General features: G+C 42.6%; 1 protein-coding gene across 5 annotated transcripts in view; it reads left to right on the top strand.

Annotated features, from left to right (window-relative positions):
- Positions 1 to 257: 257 nt before the first annotated feature.
- Positions 258 to 13621, top strand: part of rtn3 (reticulon 3) — a 33097-nt gene continuing 19733 nt past the window's right edge. The window contains exons 1-2 of one of the 5 annotated variants that reach the window (XM_014155628.2): positions 258 to 579; positions 6666 to 6713. In XM_014155628.2, coding sequence (XP_014011103.1) covers positions 483 to 579; positions 6666 to 6713 — 145 coding nt within the window. In that variant the 5' untranslated portion in view covers positions 258 to 482. Of the gene's footprint in view, positions 580 to 951; positions 1292 to 6665; positions 6714 to 13621 lie in introns of those variants that run through there. The other 4 variants (XM_045701315.1, XM_014155629.2, XM_045701316.1 and 1 more) reach the window with 4 other exon arrangements.

The following is a 13621-nucleotide window of genomic DNA, read 5'->3' as shown; positions in this document are numbered from 1 at the left end:
ATAACTACAACTAGTTAAGTCGAACATTTCCGAGTTTCCGAGTTCCCGACTAGCACTTGAACGCGGAATGTAACATGTTGTTGCCCTGAAACGCCATGAGAAAATGTTGGGTATTGCCCTTTAAATGAGCCAATGGCAAATATCAATCTCGGGTATATTCATTCGCCAAACAGTTTGTAACTAAAACGAGAGTTTCAATTGGACAATTTTAGGTAGGTCCCTCCCCGTATCGTTCCGTTTTGCAACAGAATTGGCGGAATGAATACACTCCTTGTTTTGCTCTCTCGATCAGTCCTCAACCATACAGTGCCCTCCATCCACACAGTGCTTGGTACATGCGCGTGAAGGTGCACAGGCTCGGTGACACTGCGTCCAGGTCTTGGGGAATACGAGGCAAGTTGGAAGAAGACATTTTAAGGACAGCAGTAATACACTACAAATTCTCGCCGCCACCGTGCAGAATTTTTTGAAATTATAGTAAAATGGCAGATCCAATGACCCAGTCCGCCCAGATATCATCGTCGCAGGGGCTGGCCGATGGACAAAACTCTGTTGCGGCCAAAGACTCAAAAATGTCCGGTAAGAGAAAGCTGTACCTAATTCAACGGAAACGTTCAACATAGACATGGTGTTTTAAACTTTCAATAACACAGGTGCTTTGAGATAAAGTAGCCCGTTGCTTTAATGGCAGACCGTCAAAACCACCATTTTTTTAGGTCCGTAAAAGGAACGTAAATTAAAATACTTGCACTTATTTTTTTCGTTTGTTATGCAGACTTATTTTGGCCTCTTTCCTGTAGACACTTGAAATGGTAAAGTTGTTGAAGAGGGACAAGTGCAGGCCTTGTAAGCCGATATGAGGCAATTTTCTTCATTGTGGGCGTTAAAAGGGTGTTAGCCTAAATGCTCTATTAGAAATTCTGCTAGACCACCCACCGCCCGTTATGGAATCGAATGATATTACACTGACGAGAAATGTTTCAAAAACACAGATAGTTGGCTTGAGAAACACGCACCACGATTGGATGGATCACTAAACCAGTCTCCCGCTGGTTGCAAGGCTTCTGGGGCTGTCTTTTGTGTGCTTTGTCAACGTTCCCTCCAACCTCTACTTTGACCTAACTTTTTATTTAGTATCAGACAAGGGAGCAGAACATGGTGACACATTTTACTCCCTAGTTGGCCCGCGGTGAAATGGCTACATGTTGCGGCGACGGTAATCTGCATTGCAGATGCATTGTTACTGGGAAACGGCAAATGAAGGGAGGACCTCCAAATCGTCTCGGCATTGGTAAACAAACCCATGCGAGAAGATTAGTGTTTCACAGTCCAATCCCTCTCATTCGTTACAATGATGCATTTATTCTATGGTCTGTTTTTCTTTTCTTTTTTTTAAATCCTAGAATGTGTAGCCTACTGTAGGCTTTATGGCGTGTTCTAAACAACGGGAAGCTGGGAAATCTGACTTCCTATTAGTTGTTTTGAACACGGCATGATACCATGTCTTGTTTTGATGTCATGTCTATGCTAATACAGCAAACATTCACTAGCTATCTAACCAACAATTGTAACGATGTATTTGATACAAGTTCAAATGTATTTGTTTTCAATAAACATTCAGAGACTAAATATAGTTTACATGTCAACGGTCTAAGCCAACCCTGTCTTTTTTGCCCTATAGTTGCGCACGCGCTTGTATTTTGTATTTTTTTTCAGCACTGAGCAAATTTCACGTCTGCTGAGCTTGAACGTTTAATGTGAACACTGAGGGTGTACCCGCGTTAAATTACAGTTTTAAGTGACCAAGTAGCCTACTGTGGCCATTTGGTCGTAATGGGGGCCTACCTGTTTGGCCTACAATGGAGAAAATCCATCCCATAACATTTTAACATGGAAATCGCTGTTCTATCATTCAGCCAATGTGTTGTATTCAATGTAGGCCTACATTCCATGGGACTTTTGAGAAACACTTGCAGGGCTTGACATTAACCTGTTTATCCCCTCTTCCTTTAGACAAGGAGGCGACTGAACATATTCTTGTGTTTGATGCAAGAAACCGTTTTACAATATAAAATGCAATATTATTCCCATACCATTATTACAGAAAATCAGACAAATTATACTAATCCTTAGCTTATTCAAGCCTGTCTCAAAATACAACACTGCCCCTTTAAGACAATAACAATCTCTTTACCTGACACGCTTTTCAAAGATGTCTAGAAATGTACATGCTTTGTGCTTTTGCAGGGATCAATCACTCCCCTGTTGCTGACGACAAATGATCAATAACTGGGCTAAGAACTCATTAACTGGCAAAGGATAGGAACAAAATGTGCACACGTGGCTACATGCAGCTCTCGCTTTGATCTCAAAATAAGCGCATCTACTCATGACCGCTCATGCTGTAAACACAGTCCAGTTCAAAGTAAATGGCACAGATCCATACATGGCAATGGTCTATTTGCATGCAGCTGCAGCTGTGATTCGTTATGCTACACCGGTCTGTATAGAGTACGCGCAGAGTCATGTGTGTCATTGTAATAGAATCCTACTCCGATGCATCAAAATCTCTTGCATAGTTTTTGTTTGGGTGTGTTGCATTGAAAGTGACTATTGCGTTGATTCGATCACAATTGCCACAGTGAAGGGAAACGTTGATAGTGTTAACCGGGAAAACTCTAGAACAGTGGTCACCAACCTTTTCTGAGTCAAGATCACTTTCTGAGTCAAAATATTCCTCAATATTAAAAAAGGCCAAAGCCGCTAATAATAACAACGCAACCCTATCAATAGACTTTCCTACTCATTCATTACCGCTGCAGTGCTTATTGTAGCCCTGAGTGGAACTAGGAAGAACGTGTATTTTACGGCGTATAAAAGTGTTGAATACAAAGTGCTGAGTAAGAACGTAAACATTAACTCACTCATAAAAACAGCAGCTCTTTGTTTTATTCGTTGACAGTTTCTCTCTAGTCATGGTTTTAAACGTTTTAAAATCTCACAGCATCAACTCTGCTGTAGCTTTCTTCATTGCCTTCTACGTTACTGCAGATACTGTAATCTGAGCCACCCGATTGGCCAGCGGTAGGGCACTTGATTTGCTCCCCCTGGCCCAGTGGGAAGGCAGAGTTTGTACCTTCAGACACATGAAATTGTTCAAAATGGCAACAGTGTGCCTACCCGGCACGCAGGGCAGCTGAATCTGGTACACCTACTGCTAACAGCCCAGACTAATGATGGGGGGGAAAAAGGCTTTATCTTGGGTTTTTTACATAAATGTTTGGCAATCGACTAGGAATGCGTTGGAGATCGACCAGTCGATCACGACCGACCGCTTGGTGACCACTGCTCTGAACTTAACTCAACTTTCTAATCTCGTGCTTCTCTCCGTGGGCTGATATTTCTTCTGCGCAGCAGTCCTGGGGGAGCTACGCGGCCATCTCGGGCTACTGTGCACCCATGCAGCTTAGAGCGAACATTGCCATCTAGGCCCATATGATGAAAACAAATGGACATTCTTGCCTCTGCAACAATCTTCAAACTGACAGCTTATTGGTCATTGGGGAGGGGCATTTCAAATCGATTTTAATTGATCTATTCAGCTAACCATGTCTTACAAGCATCCGTTACCAGAAGTTAATAACAAACCTCTTTTTAAATATAGCTTACTGTATATAATTTAAAAGGCATGCTGAAAAGAGTATACTGCTCCCATTGCTAATTGGGAATGCTTTCTGTAATCTGTATTAGACTGAATACCAGTTGCATTGTCTCAAAGTGGTTATGTTTCAACAAAGGTATTTACTAACCAATACATGTTTCAACGGGGAGAATAATAATTCATTTTATTCTGTTTTGAAAGTGTAAGCAAGGTTTTGAACAATTCTCCAAGAAATTGGCATTGCCTTCGCATTTTTCTGAAGTCAATCCTTCATACCAAATGTTCACGTGTTCTTTCATTCCACCCCAGTCATGCGGAACAGTTACTAGCTGACTTATCGGTGCCATTTTCCTCCTTACCTCAGCTGTATGATCAGGCAATGATGACACCAAAGATGTCACTGGACCCTTGCCGTTACTCTCATACAGTATCAGATGTCACATGGCAGAGTTAACATAGCACCCAGTCTAGAGGAAACCAAAAGAGGAAACCAATGGAACTATATAAATCTACTGAAGCCAGCAGAGTTTTCATCTGAATGCAATAGGACCCAGACCAGGGTAGTGCTGTGTTATTCACTGGGTCCTTTACTTTGGTATCATACCATCTGTTGATGCCCAGTGTTGCACCAGACTGCTCGACCGCTGGTCAGTCTCTCTTAGGCCTAGTACTTCCTTCTCAACACTTTTGAGTGGCATGTGTGGCACTGGTCACGAAAGGAAGTGACCTGAGAGATCTTAAAGGCTCAAGATATCTTGCGTCTAAAGTTGCATTGAGTCTGATTGTCAGGGTTGTTTAAGTTCATGAAAAGCATCCCCTATTCTTTTCATGTCGCTTTGACAAGGTGATTGTGCAAGCTCTGTCAATGGAACCGTTTATCTACGACAGCAGGCAGAATGCCATAGGTCCACTCTTTTAGACTGTACAGAAGAATTCACGTTACAATGAATTCTGAAGGAGAAGTGATATTCATGGTGTCAAACCCGTAATTGCTTGAGTCAGAGCTGTATTTCATTTCTTCCTGCACTGCCAGTAAAACCAAAGCAACTATTGGAGAAACATTATTCAAACTCATCGATAATGTAATTTTACCGGCCGTTATCAAAGCTAAACCCCCAGTGCTCTACTGGCTCTCCAGTTTCATAGGCTATGCACATTTGTTCTGCACCTGTTTTCAATAAGAATGACGGTCAAGGTCAGAGACAACGACGAGGTTTATGTTTAGTTTGACAGACATGTGCGCTTCCAAATTACACTAAATATACAGTAGTGACTAGGGAGTCCTTTGGACTTGTGATCTAATCAGGTGAAATGCTGTATTTCCCTGAGTAGGGATTCAACATGCTGCTGGTTTTATCTTGAGAGCGATAAAAGTACAGATACATGCTGAGGAATGATCTGGAATCTAGGCCTATGCAGTGAGGAGCATGCAGATATGGCTGTAGTTTATGAGAGAGTCTGGTTCCCTTTCTCTCTGTGCCATTCTTGTTCTATCTCTGCTACTCATTTTCTCCCTCTCTCTGGGAGACTGCTGCTCTGCTCGGCGCAGACCATATAATCTCTAAGGTCAGTGAATCGGGCTGAGGCAGCAAACTGACCCCGGGGGGTATTTGAGTGTCATGTCTTGGCTCTCTTCGGGATGGGACAGAAATGGCTGGCGTGACTGGGATGCCATGTTAGGGCCTCCTCCAGTTCCGTATCATCGGCCCTCAGGGGCATAGTCCTACATCCAGATCTAGTAGTAGAGTATAGGGCGGTGTAGTGCCAAAGTAGGTTCACTTCCTACTCCGGTCAGCTGCCCATGATAGATTTGTCACATGGCTGGAAGTGTTGGAAACATGAGCTATATGAAGCCATGTTTAAACCTTATCTAGAGCCATGGTCCAAGTCTGTAAAAAGGCACATTTTGCCTTTGTTAGTCCGCTAAAAGTGTTTCTCTTGCATAGATCTTCTTAGATAAGTGACATTTTGAGGATGGCTTTTTATGGACGCTTCGGTCTGAAGTGGTTCTTGCAATGGTTTCAGGCCATTTTGGAAATGTCAGCAAAAGAAGAAGACGGTTGACTCATCTCTGATTGCGGGAAAGAATGAAGGTGTGTCATAGGTAGGATTAACGTGTCTGGGCGAGTCTTTTAACAGATGACTGCTGTACAGCAAGAGCTCGCCAACCTGCCCAGCCGGTCTCTGATGTGATTTCACTTTGGGCAACCATATTGCTTCTTGATCATCCAGCTCATGAACTTTACATACCATCCCACTCACGGCTGAGAAAATTGACCGGAAAGTCTCCCCTTGGTGTTCCCGAACCGTGGAATGTGTGAGAACGAAAGAGTAAAGCCGTGCACTTCTAGTTAGTTTGATATTCATGGAAGCTGTTTGATGGTAATGGTTCTCTACAAAGGCTGTTCTTGTTCTTCAGGATCACATGAGATTCAGAAGTGAGGCAGAAAATTTGATCACTCTCTGCATAATTGCCATGAAGTGAGTGCAGTGTTGCTGCTTGGTTGGCATCGGGTTTCGTAAACCATGGGCGGAAATATGTACACATTGCAAATAAATTGTGTGGAAAATGCCATATAATTGCACGTTATAGAATGCATTGTCGGAAGCATCGTTGTTATTTGTGTGTAGTAAAATAGAATTTGTGTTTGTCATAGTTTGTTGTTGGTCATATCTCTGTTATTGTCTTCTCTTTGCCTGCATAGGAAAAGTTAAGTGCATGGATGAAATTGTTTATTGGTAGTAAATTTGTGGATGCAAACAGTTGCATGGGGTTAGAAAGAGTATATTAGTAGTTTTTTCACTGTAGTTTCTGACACTAAGTTTATAGAGCATATTGTACAGTTATAAGGTTGGATAGTGGAAGCCCCACCAGGCATCCAGTTAATCAATGTGTTTTGTTAATGTTTAAAATTGGGCAGGGTGGGTACGGGTTGTTATGGAGATGGGAATTATTTTCTGCCACTGAAGGATGTTCATTATTCTGTCCTTTTTATTTTTTCAGATTCCTTTCTTTCCTCTTCGCCTGTATCTCTCATTCAGTCTCCGCAAGGCAAGTGTATGGTTCTCTTACGGTGCTCGCCTGCTGTCCTCTATCCTCCCTCTGCCTTTTACTCTCTTTCTCTGTCCTTTTCTCTTGCTCGGCTGCCACTGTAATGCCTTCCATCCCTCTCTCTAGTGCCCCTCTCCTCCTCTAGGCCAGACCAGACCACGAACTTCATACTAGAGGCCCGCAAAGAAACCTGCAACCTATCATCCCCCACTCCGCAATCTTCAACCAACCCCCACCCCGTTCCTTCCCACTAGAAGCCCTGTAACGTCATCCCATCTGTTTCCTATGCTGCTGACCCTCTGCTGCCTGCACTAATTGCAATTTTAGCAGGGCAGCGAGGCCCATCCCGCTTTCAACAGTGTCTGACAGTTGGAATTTTTAACCCCCCCCAAACTGGAGGCAAGAAATACTCAATTAATAGCAGCGAAATGGCTAACCCCATAGCCCCTGACTGACACCAATGGTGCATGTCAAGGGTAGTTTGAGTTCAGACTCAAAAACAGTTTAATCTCTGTTGCCAGAGGAAAAATCTCTTCAGGCATACATGTAATGTACCCAACCTAGGTAGCATATTGTATACAGTATATAGGCTAGACACAGCCGGATACGTGATGGTGATTCATCCACAGGTCTAATTGCTATGTACAGTAAATGAGTAAGCCATCTATTGATGTTGTAGTGCTACAGTACGTTGATTCCCAATGGAATGCATTGACATTCCCCATTGGACTAGAGCCGTTGCCAATGGAATAGATTGATGCCAATTTATTCCAATCGAAATTCCAAACACTTGAAAAGGGTGACCTAGAGTAGCGTTATATACTCAAACAAGCAATACAATGAAGAAGAGCAGAGCATGTTTCAAATTAGTTTAGTCATTACCCCCAAGCTCTCGTACTCTCCTCCAAAAGCACCCGGCTCTATGTTTTTACCCCATCAGAAAACTGACAAGACCTAGAAATCAAAGATGTGGGGGAAAAAAACGTCTCCACTCCCCACAGTATAACAGCAAGCTGATCCATTTCCAGTCTTTACTGCCTGCTCTGTCACATTATTTAGGTCAACGGCACTGTAGGTCCAAGATAATCCCAAGATTGCCACTTATTTTAAGAAAGCAGAGAGAAGTTCAAGATCACTTTGTGTGCGGGAGGAGCTAAAACTCTAAAAATGGATCAGGTTGGTTGTCCCAGGGGACCCTAGATGTCCTTGGATAATGGCCCCTTCCCTCCAGGCCTTAGGCCCAATCTCTAGAAGCCCCCCTCCCCATCCATCCATCCCGCCCCAGTACCATCACCGGCACTGGAGGATGAGAGGCACTGTGAAGATATCCACTAAACTCACTGCTCTATGCCTTCTCCAGGCCGGGGTCTGAGTCCTGGACCCTGGCTGCTCGCTGCCCCACCACCTCTGCTCTATGCCTTCTCCAGGCCAGGGTCTGAGCCCTGGACCCTGGCTGCCCGCTGTCCCACCATCTCTGCTTATGGCTTCTTAGGCTTTTTGCATGTGACCTCTGCTGGAGCCAAAAAGTAGGTTTTCTTTTATGGTTTCATTGTTTAGATTTTGTTCTTTTGATTTTTCTCTCTTGATTTGGCTTTTTGGGGTTTATTTTCTACAACACAATTTTGTAGAATTTATAATAATACAGTGTGTTTGTAGACCTAGGAAGTAACCTAAAGAATGGATAGTATAGAGATTATTAAACCCCCGACTAGACGGGCAGAAACTGAAAATCTATCCTATGTAGTGCTAGGATATTCACACAGTCAAACAGTGAGCTAATCACACAGTGAGAGGGAGATGGGCCTTGGGACCTATTCCCTCCATCACTAATTGGATATGACAGGGCTGTACCCAATGGAATTTGATCTCTTATCATTCTGTGACTCCTCTGCAGCAAAGATATTTGGCTGGATTCAGACTTTTTTTGCAAATGCTTAACAATAACAGATTGTAGGTCTACCACCACGGGATATGAGGCACAATTGGAATGTGACTTAGAGGCGCAATATCCTCTTGCCTTGAAGTGCATATGTAACATGCAGTTCTGGTCCTTATAAAGATATCTAGCTTTTGCTTGACTAGAGGCAAACATGCATCCTAGCTAAGATGGAATCCTTAATGGAATTACTGGAAGACTGTCTTATCAAGTAAACAGTTTGACTCCTTCCCATAGTGTCAAAATGATTGAGGTGATTGAGACTTTCTCATCGTGAAGAAGCACATCCTTTTTAAGTTGCCTTGCTAGGCATATTATGAGATGTTGGTTGGCCTATGCCAATGATTGTCTATTATATTGACAAATAGTCAAGTGACCGCTCTAATGATGGAAATGCATGTCCTCAAAACTGGAAGGCAGGCGGGAGGAGACGATATCAGGTTGGATCATTCTAGCCAATGAGAGGGCAGATAAGCGTGTGAACAACAGGCCATAAGAGATGGGACTCATCTTTGACAGCATCTCCATTTTAAAGTAGTCAATCGTGATTATTGGAGCAGTTGCTTGGGACATCTTGTGTCCCGGTCCAACTCTAATCTCCATTTTAAAGCAGTTAATTTAATTTTCATTGGCCTATTGCTAACCAACGCATAGGAATCCCCATCCAGTTGACTACTTTAAAATGGTGGAAGCCCTCAATGGCAATTTCCATGCTAAAACGGGTTATAGATAGTGAGGACTCAATCGTGGATATCTCTGACAACAGGCACAATGGCAATATAGTTGTTATTTTCAAAGTTGCCGAAATGCCATTCACATATCAGTGCATTCGTAACAACCTAACATTATGAAACATCTATTCAATCAAATAAGCCTTGCGTAGCAAATTACAACTAAAACGGTTTGTTGACCAAATTCGACACCGTCATTGACCCCCTAACAAAAATTCCTCACTTCGTGGCCTTAATTTCATGGACAGATTTTGGGCAGAATAAAACCTCTCGCTTTGCCTCTTCTGTTCTGCCTCTGCTCAACAGTCCATTAAAATGGGGATTAGTAATGAAAGTGTCCCTTTTTGAAGCCCACACACTTTAACACTCTCACTCAACTCCAATGACTATGGGGAGTAGATTGCGTAAGAGGAGTGAGGCGTGGAAGTTCAGTGATGCCCTCATTTGAGGATGAATGAGTATTACAAAACAGTTCAAGTGGGTGACAATAGATAAAACTCCCCTTTGACAGTGTTTCTTATGAAGTGTTTTGGGTCGTGTTATTAGTGATTACAAAATACTACGTTGCTTTCTGCTAGATAGAAAGTCCATTTTGTGTATGTGGCCGAGTTTGAACAATGCAAAATGGCCCTCAATGGGAGGGGAAGGCAGGGGTCCAGACCAAGACAAAGTTCACCAGTGAGGTGTGGACCGATGAACAACATGTCCTCAGTACTTTGTGTATTAGGTTGCTGCAGGGTCACGCTGACAAGTCACAATGCTCATACAGAGCACCAACTTACACCAACAAAATACTGCAGATAACTCGTTGATGTAAGTTATTGAGTAGGCTAGTTTATGAAATGTACGTTAACGTTTTAATATGAAATGAAAACGCCATTGATTTGTTAGTCTTTCATACCTTTTTGACTAATTCGTATTAATGTCCAGTCTGGTTTTTATAGCTGCCAATTCTCCATGTTCGCTTGTCGCTCTGTTGAAATTGATAGTGGGGACCATGGGACTTATAAAGGGATCATGTGATTATTGCGGACAATGTATGTATGCCACCCTGCCCCAGGATACCTGTGGCACTCTGTCATTGGAGGGGGGATCCTTGTTCTAGTCCATTTCTAATGTCACCTCTGCTCTGGCACGAGGAAATGGCGTCGGGTTAGCTCGCTTAGTGACGTGATTGACAGACAGCAGCGCAGGGGGGGGGAAATTCATTATTTAGGAAGCCTCCCCACATCAGGGGCATTGTCCAGCTTTTTCTCTGTGTTGTGTTAGCTGGGTGTTTAGAAAATCTGGCTGCGTTTTACAGGCAGACGAATTCTGATCTTTGTTCTACTAATTGGTCTTTTGACCAATCGCATCAGATATTTTCACATCAGATCTTTTCAGAGCTGATCTGATTGGTCAAAAGACCAATTCGTGTGGGGAAAAATAATGACCAGAATTAGCCTGCCTGTGTAAACGTAGCCTTTGGGGTTCAGTTACATCTCCCTGTTGATTAACAGATAGGAGGGTAGGCAGAGGCCAGTAGAGTGCAAGTTACAGCCATAAAAATTAGCCCATAGGCCCTCCTCTGCAGATGAGACGAGTCCTGTAAATCAATTACGTGTTACATTCCCTCCGCTTTCTATTCGTTATATTTTTTTTGCTCCAAGGTAGTGCACTGTATACATTCCAGGGAGGAGTCATTCAAGTACATTAAAGATATTGGATCTGCGTTAAACTGCTTGATTAATATCCTACCTAATTTACAAGATTGAGATATGATGCAAAAACATGATTATTATAATGAGCTCTGCATAACATTACTTACATACATCTGCGGTATTAAAGACATCAGGAAGTGGATTCCTCTTGGTATGTAGGCCTGAAGAGGTTGTGTTCAAATGGGAGCCACAGCTCCTGGGTAAGGGATGTACAGTGGGTCCATAATTATTAGCACCCTTGATAAAGATTAGAAAAAATAAAAAATACAAATACTGAGCTATAGTGTATGCTAAAAACAATTGGGAAATATAATTTTTTACTAATACAATTGCTCAGGGAAAAATACAGTACCGGTCAAAAGTTTGGACACTCATTCAAGGGTTTTCCTTTATTTTTACTATTTTCTACATTGTACAATAATAGTGAAGACATCAAAACTATGAAATAACACACATGGAATCATTTAGTAACCAAAAAAGTGTTAAACAAATCAAAATATATTTTATATTTGAGATTCTTCAAAGTAGCCAGCCTTTGCCTTGATGACAGCTTTGCACACTCTTGGCATTCTCTCAACCAGCTTCACCTGGAATGCTTTTCCAACAGTCTTGAAGGAGTTCTCACATACGCTGAACACTTGTTGGCTGCTTTTCCTTTGCTCTGCGGTCCAACTCTTCCCAAACCATCTCAATTGGGTTGAGGTCGGGGGATTGTGGAGGCCAAGTCATCTGATGCGGCACTCCATCACTCTCCTTCTTGGTCAAATAGCCCTTACACAGCCTGGAGGTGTGTGTTCGGTTATTGTCCTGTTGAAAAATAAATGATAGTACCGCTAAGTGCAAACCAGATGGGATGGCGTGTCGCTGCAGAATGCTGTGGTAGCAATGCTGGTTAAGTGTGCCTTGAATTTAAATTAAAAAAAAATTGTCACCGAATACAACTCTTAACTCTACTACAACCTTACCGTGAAATGCTTACTTACAAAGCCTTAACCAACAGTGTAGTAGAGTTAAGAAAACATTTACTAAATAAAAAGCAACACAGTAGAATTACATAACAATAACGAGGCTATATACAGGGGGCACCGGTTCCGAGTAAATGTGCGGGGGGTACAGGCTAGTCAAGGTAATTTGTACATGTAGGTAGGGGTAAAGGGACTGCATGGATGATAAACAGCGAGTAGCAGCAGTGTAAAAACAAATTGCGGGGGGGTCAATATAAATAGTCCTGGTGGCCACTTGATTAATTGTTCAGCTGTCTTTATAGCTTGGGGGTAGAAGCTGTTAAGGAGCCTTTTGGACCTAGACTTAGCGCTCCAGTACTGCTTGCCGTGCGGTAGCAGAGAGAACAGTCTATGGCTTGGGTGACTGGAGTCTTTGACCATTTTTTGGGGCCTTCCTCTGACACCACCTGGTATATAGGTCCTGGATGGCAGGAAGCTTTGCCCCAGTGATGTATTGAGCCGTACGCACTACCCTCTGGAGCACCCTACGGTCAGATACTAAGCAATTGCCATACCAGGTGGTGATGCAACCGGTCAGGATGCTCTCGATGGTGCAGCTGTAGAACCTTTTGAGGATCTGGGAACCCATGCTAAAAATAAATAAATCACAGACAGTGTCTCCAGCAAAGCACTATCACACCTCCTCCATGCTTTACAGTGGGAACCACACATGCATAGATCATCCGTTCACCTACTCTGCATCACACAAAGACATGGCGGTTGGAACCTATTCGGTAAAAGACCATCTTCTGTATACCACCCATACCTTGTCACAACACAACTGATTGGCTCAAACGCATTAAGAAGGAAAGAAATTCCACAAATTAGCTTTTAACAAGGCACACCTGTGTATTGAAATGCATTCCAGGTGACTACCTCGTGAAGCTGGTTGAGAGAATGCCAAGAGTGTACAAAGCTGTCATCAAGGCAAAGGGTGGCTACTTTGAAGAATCTCAATTATAACATATATTTTGATTTGTTTAACACTTTTTTGGTTACTACATGATTCCATATGTGATTTCATAGTTTTGATATCTTCACTATTATTGTACAATGTAGAAAATAGTAAAAATAAAGAAAAACCCTTGAATGACTAGGTGTGTCCAAACCTTTTGACTGATACTGTATGTTTAACAGGTAATAAAAATTAATCTAAAAAAGATATGGGTCAAAATGATTGGCAACCCTGTTTTCAATACGCCATCACCCTGCCAGCACCCTACCCTTCCGAGGATAACGACACTGAGCCTTTTTCTAAAATGTTTCATGAAATTGGTGAACACATTGGGAGGGATCTTAGAACATTCCTTCATACAGAACCTCTCCAGATCCTTGATAACCTTTTGTCTGCGCTTATGGACTGCCCTCTTCAATTCAAACCACAGCACCGCCTTGATTTTGATAAATGTCATTGGCACTTGGATTGAAACCAGTTCTATGATCAGATGACATGAAAATAGTGCTCTTTGGCCACCCACACCAGTGGTGTGTTTGAAAAACGGAAGCAAATGCAGAATAGTACCACATACCTATACTA

The sequence above is a fragment of the Salmo salar genome, chromosome ssa18 (assembly GCF_905237065.1).
Source record: "Salmo salar chromosome ssa18, Ssal_v3.1, whole genome shotgun sequence".
Classification (NCBI taxonomy): Eukaryota; Metazoa; Chordata; class Actinopteri; order Salmoniformes; family Salmonidae; genus Salmo; species Salmo salar.
This window is presented reverse-complemented; position numbering and strand designations above follow the sequence as displayed.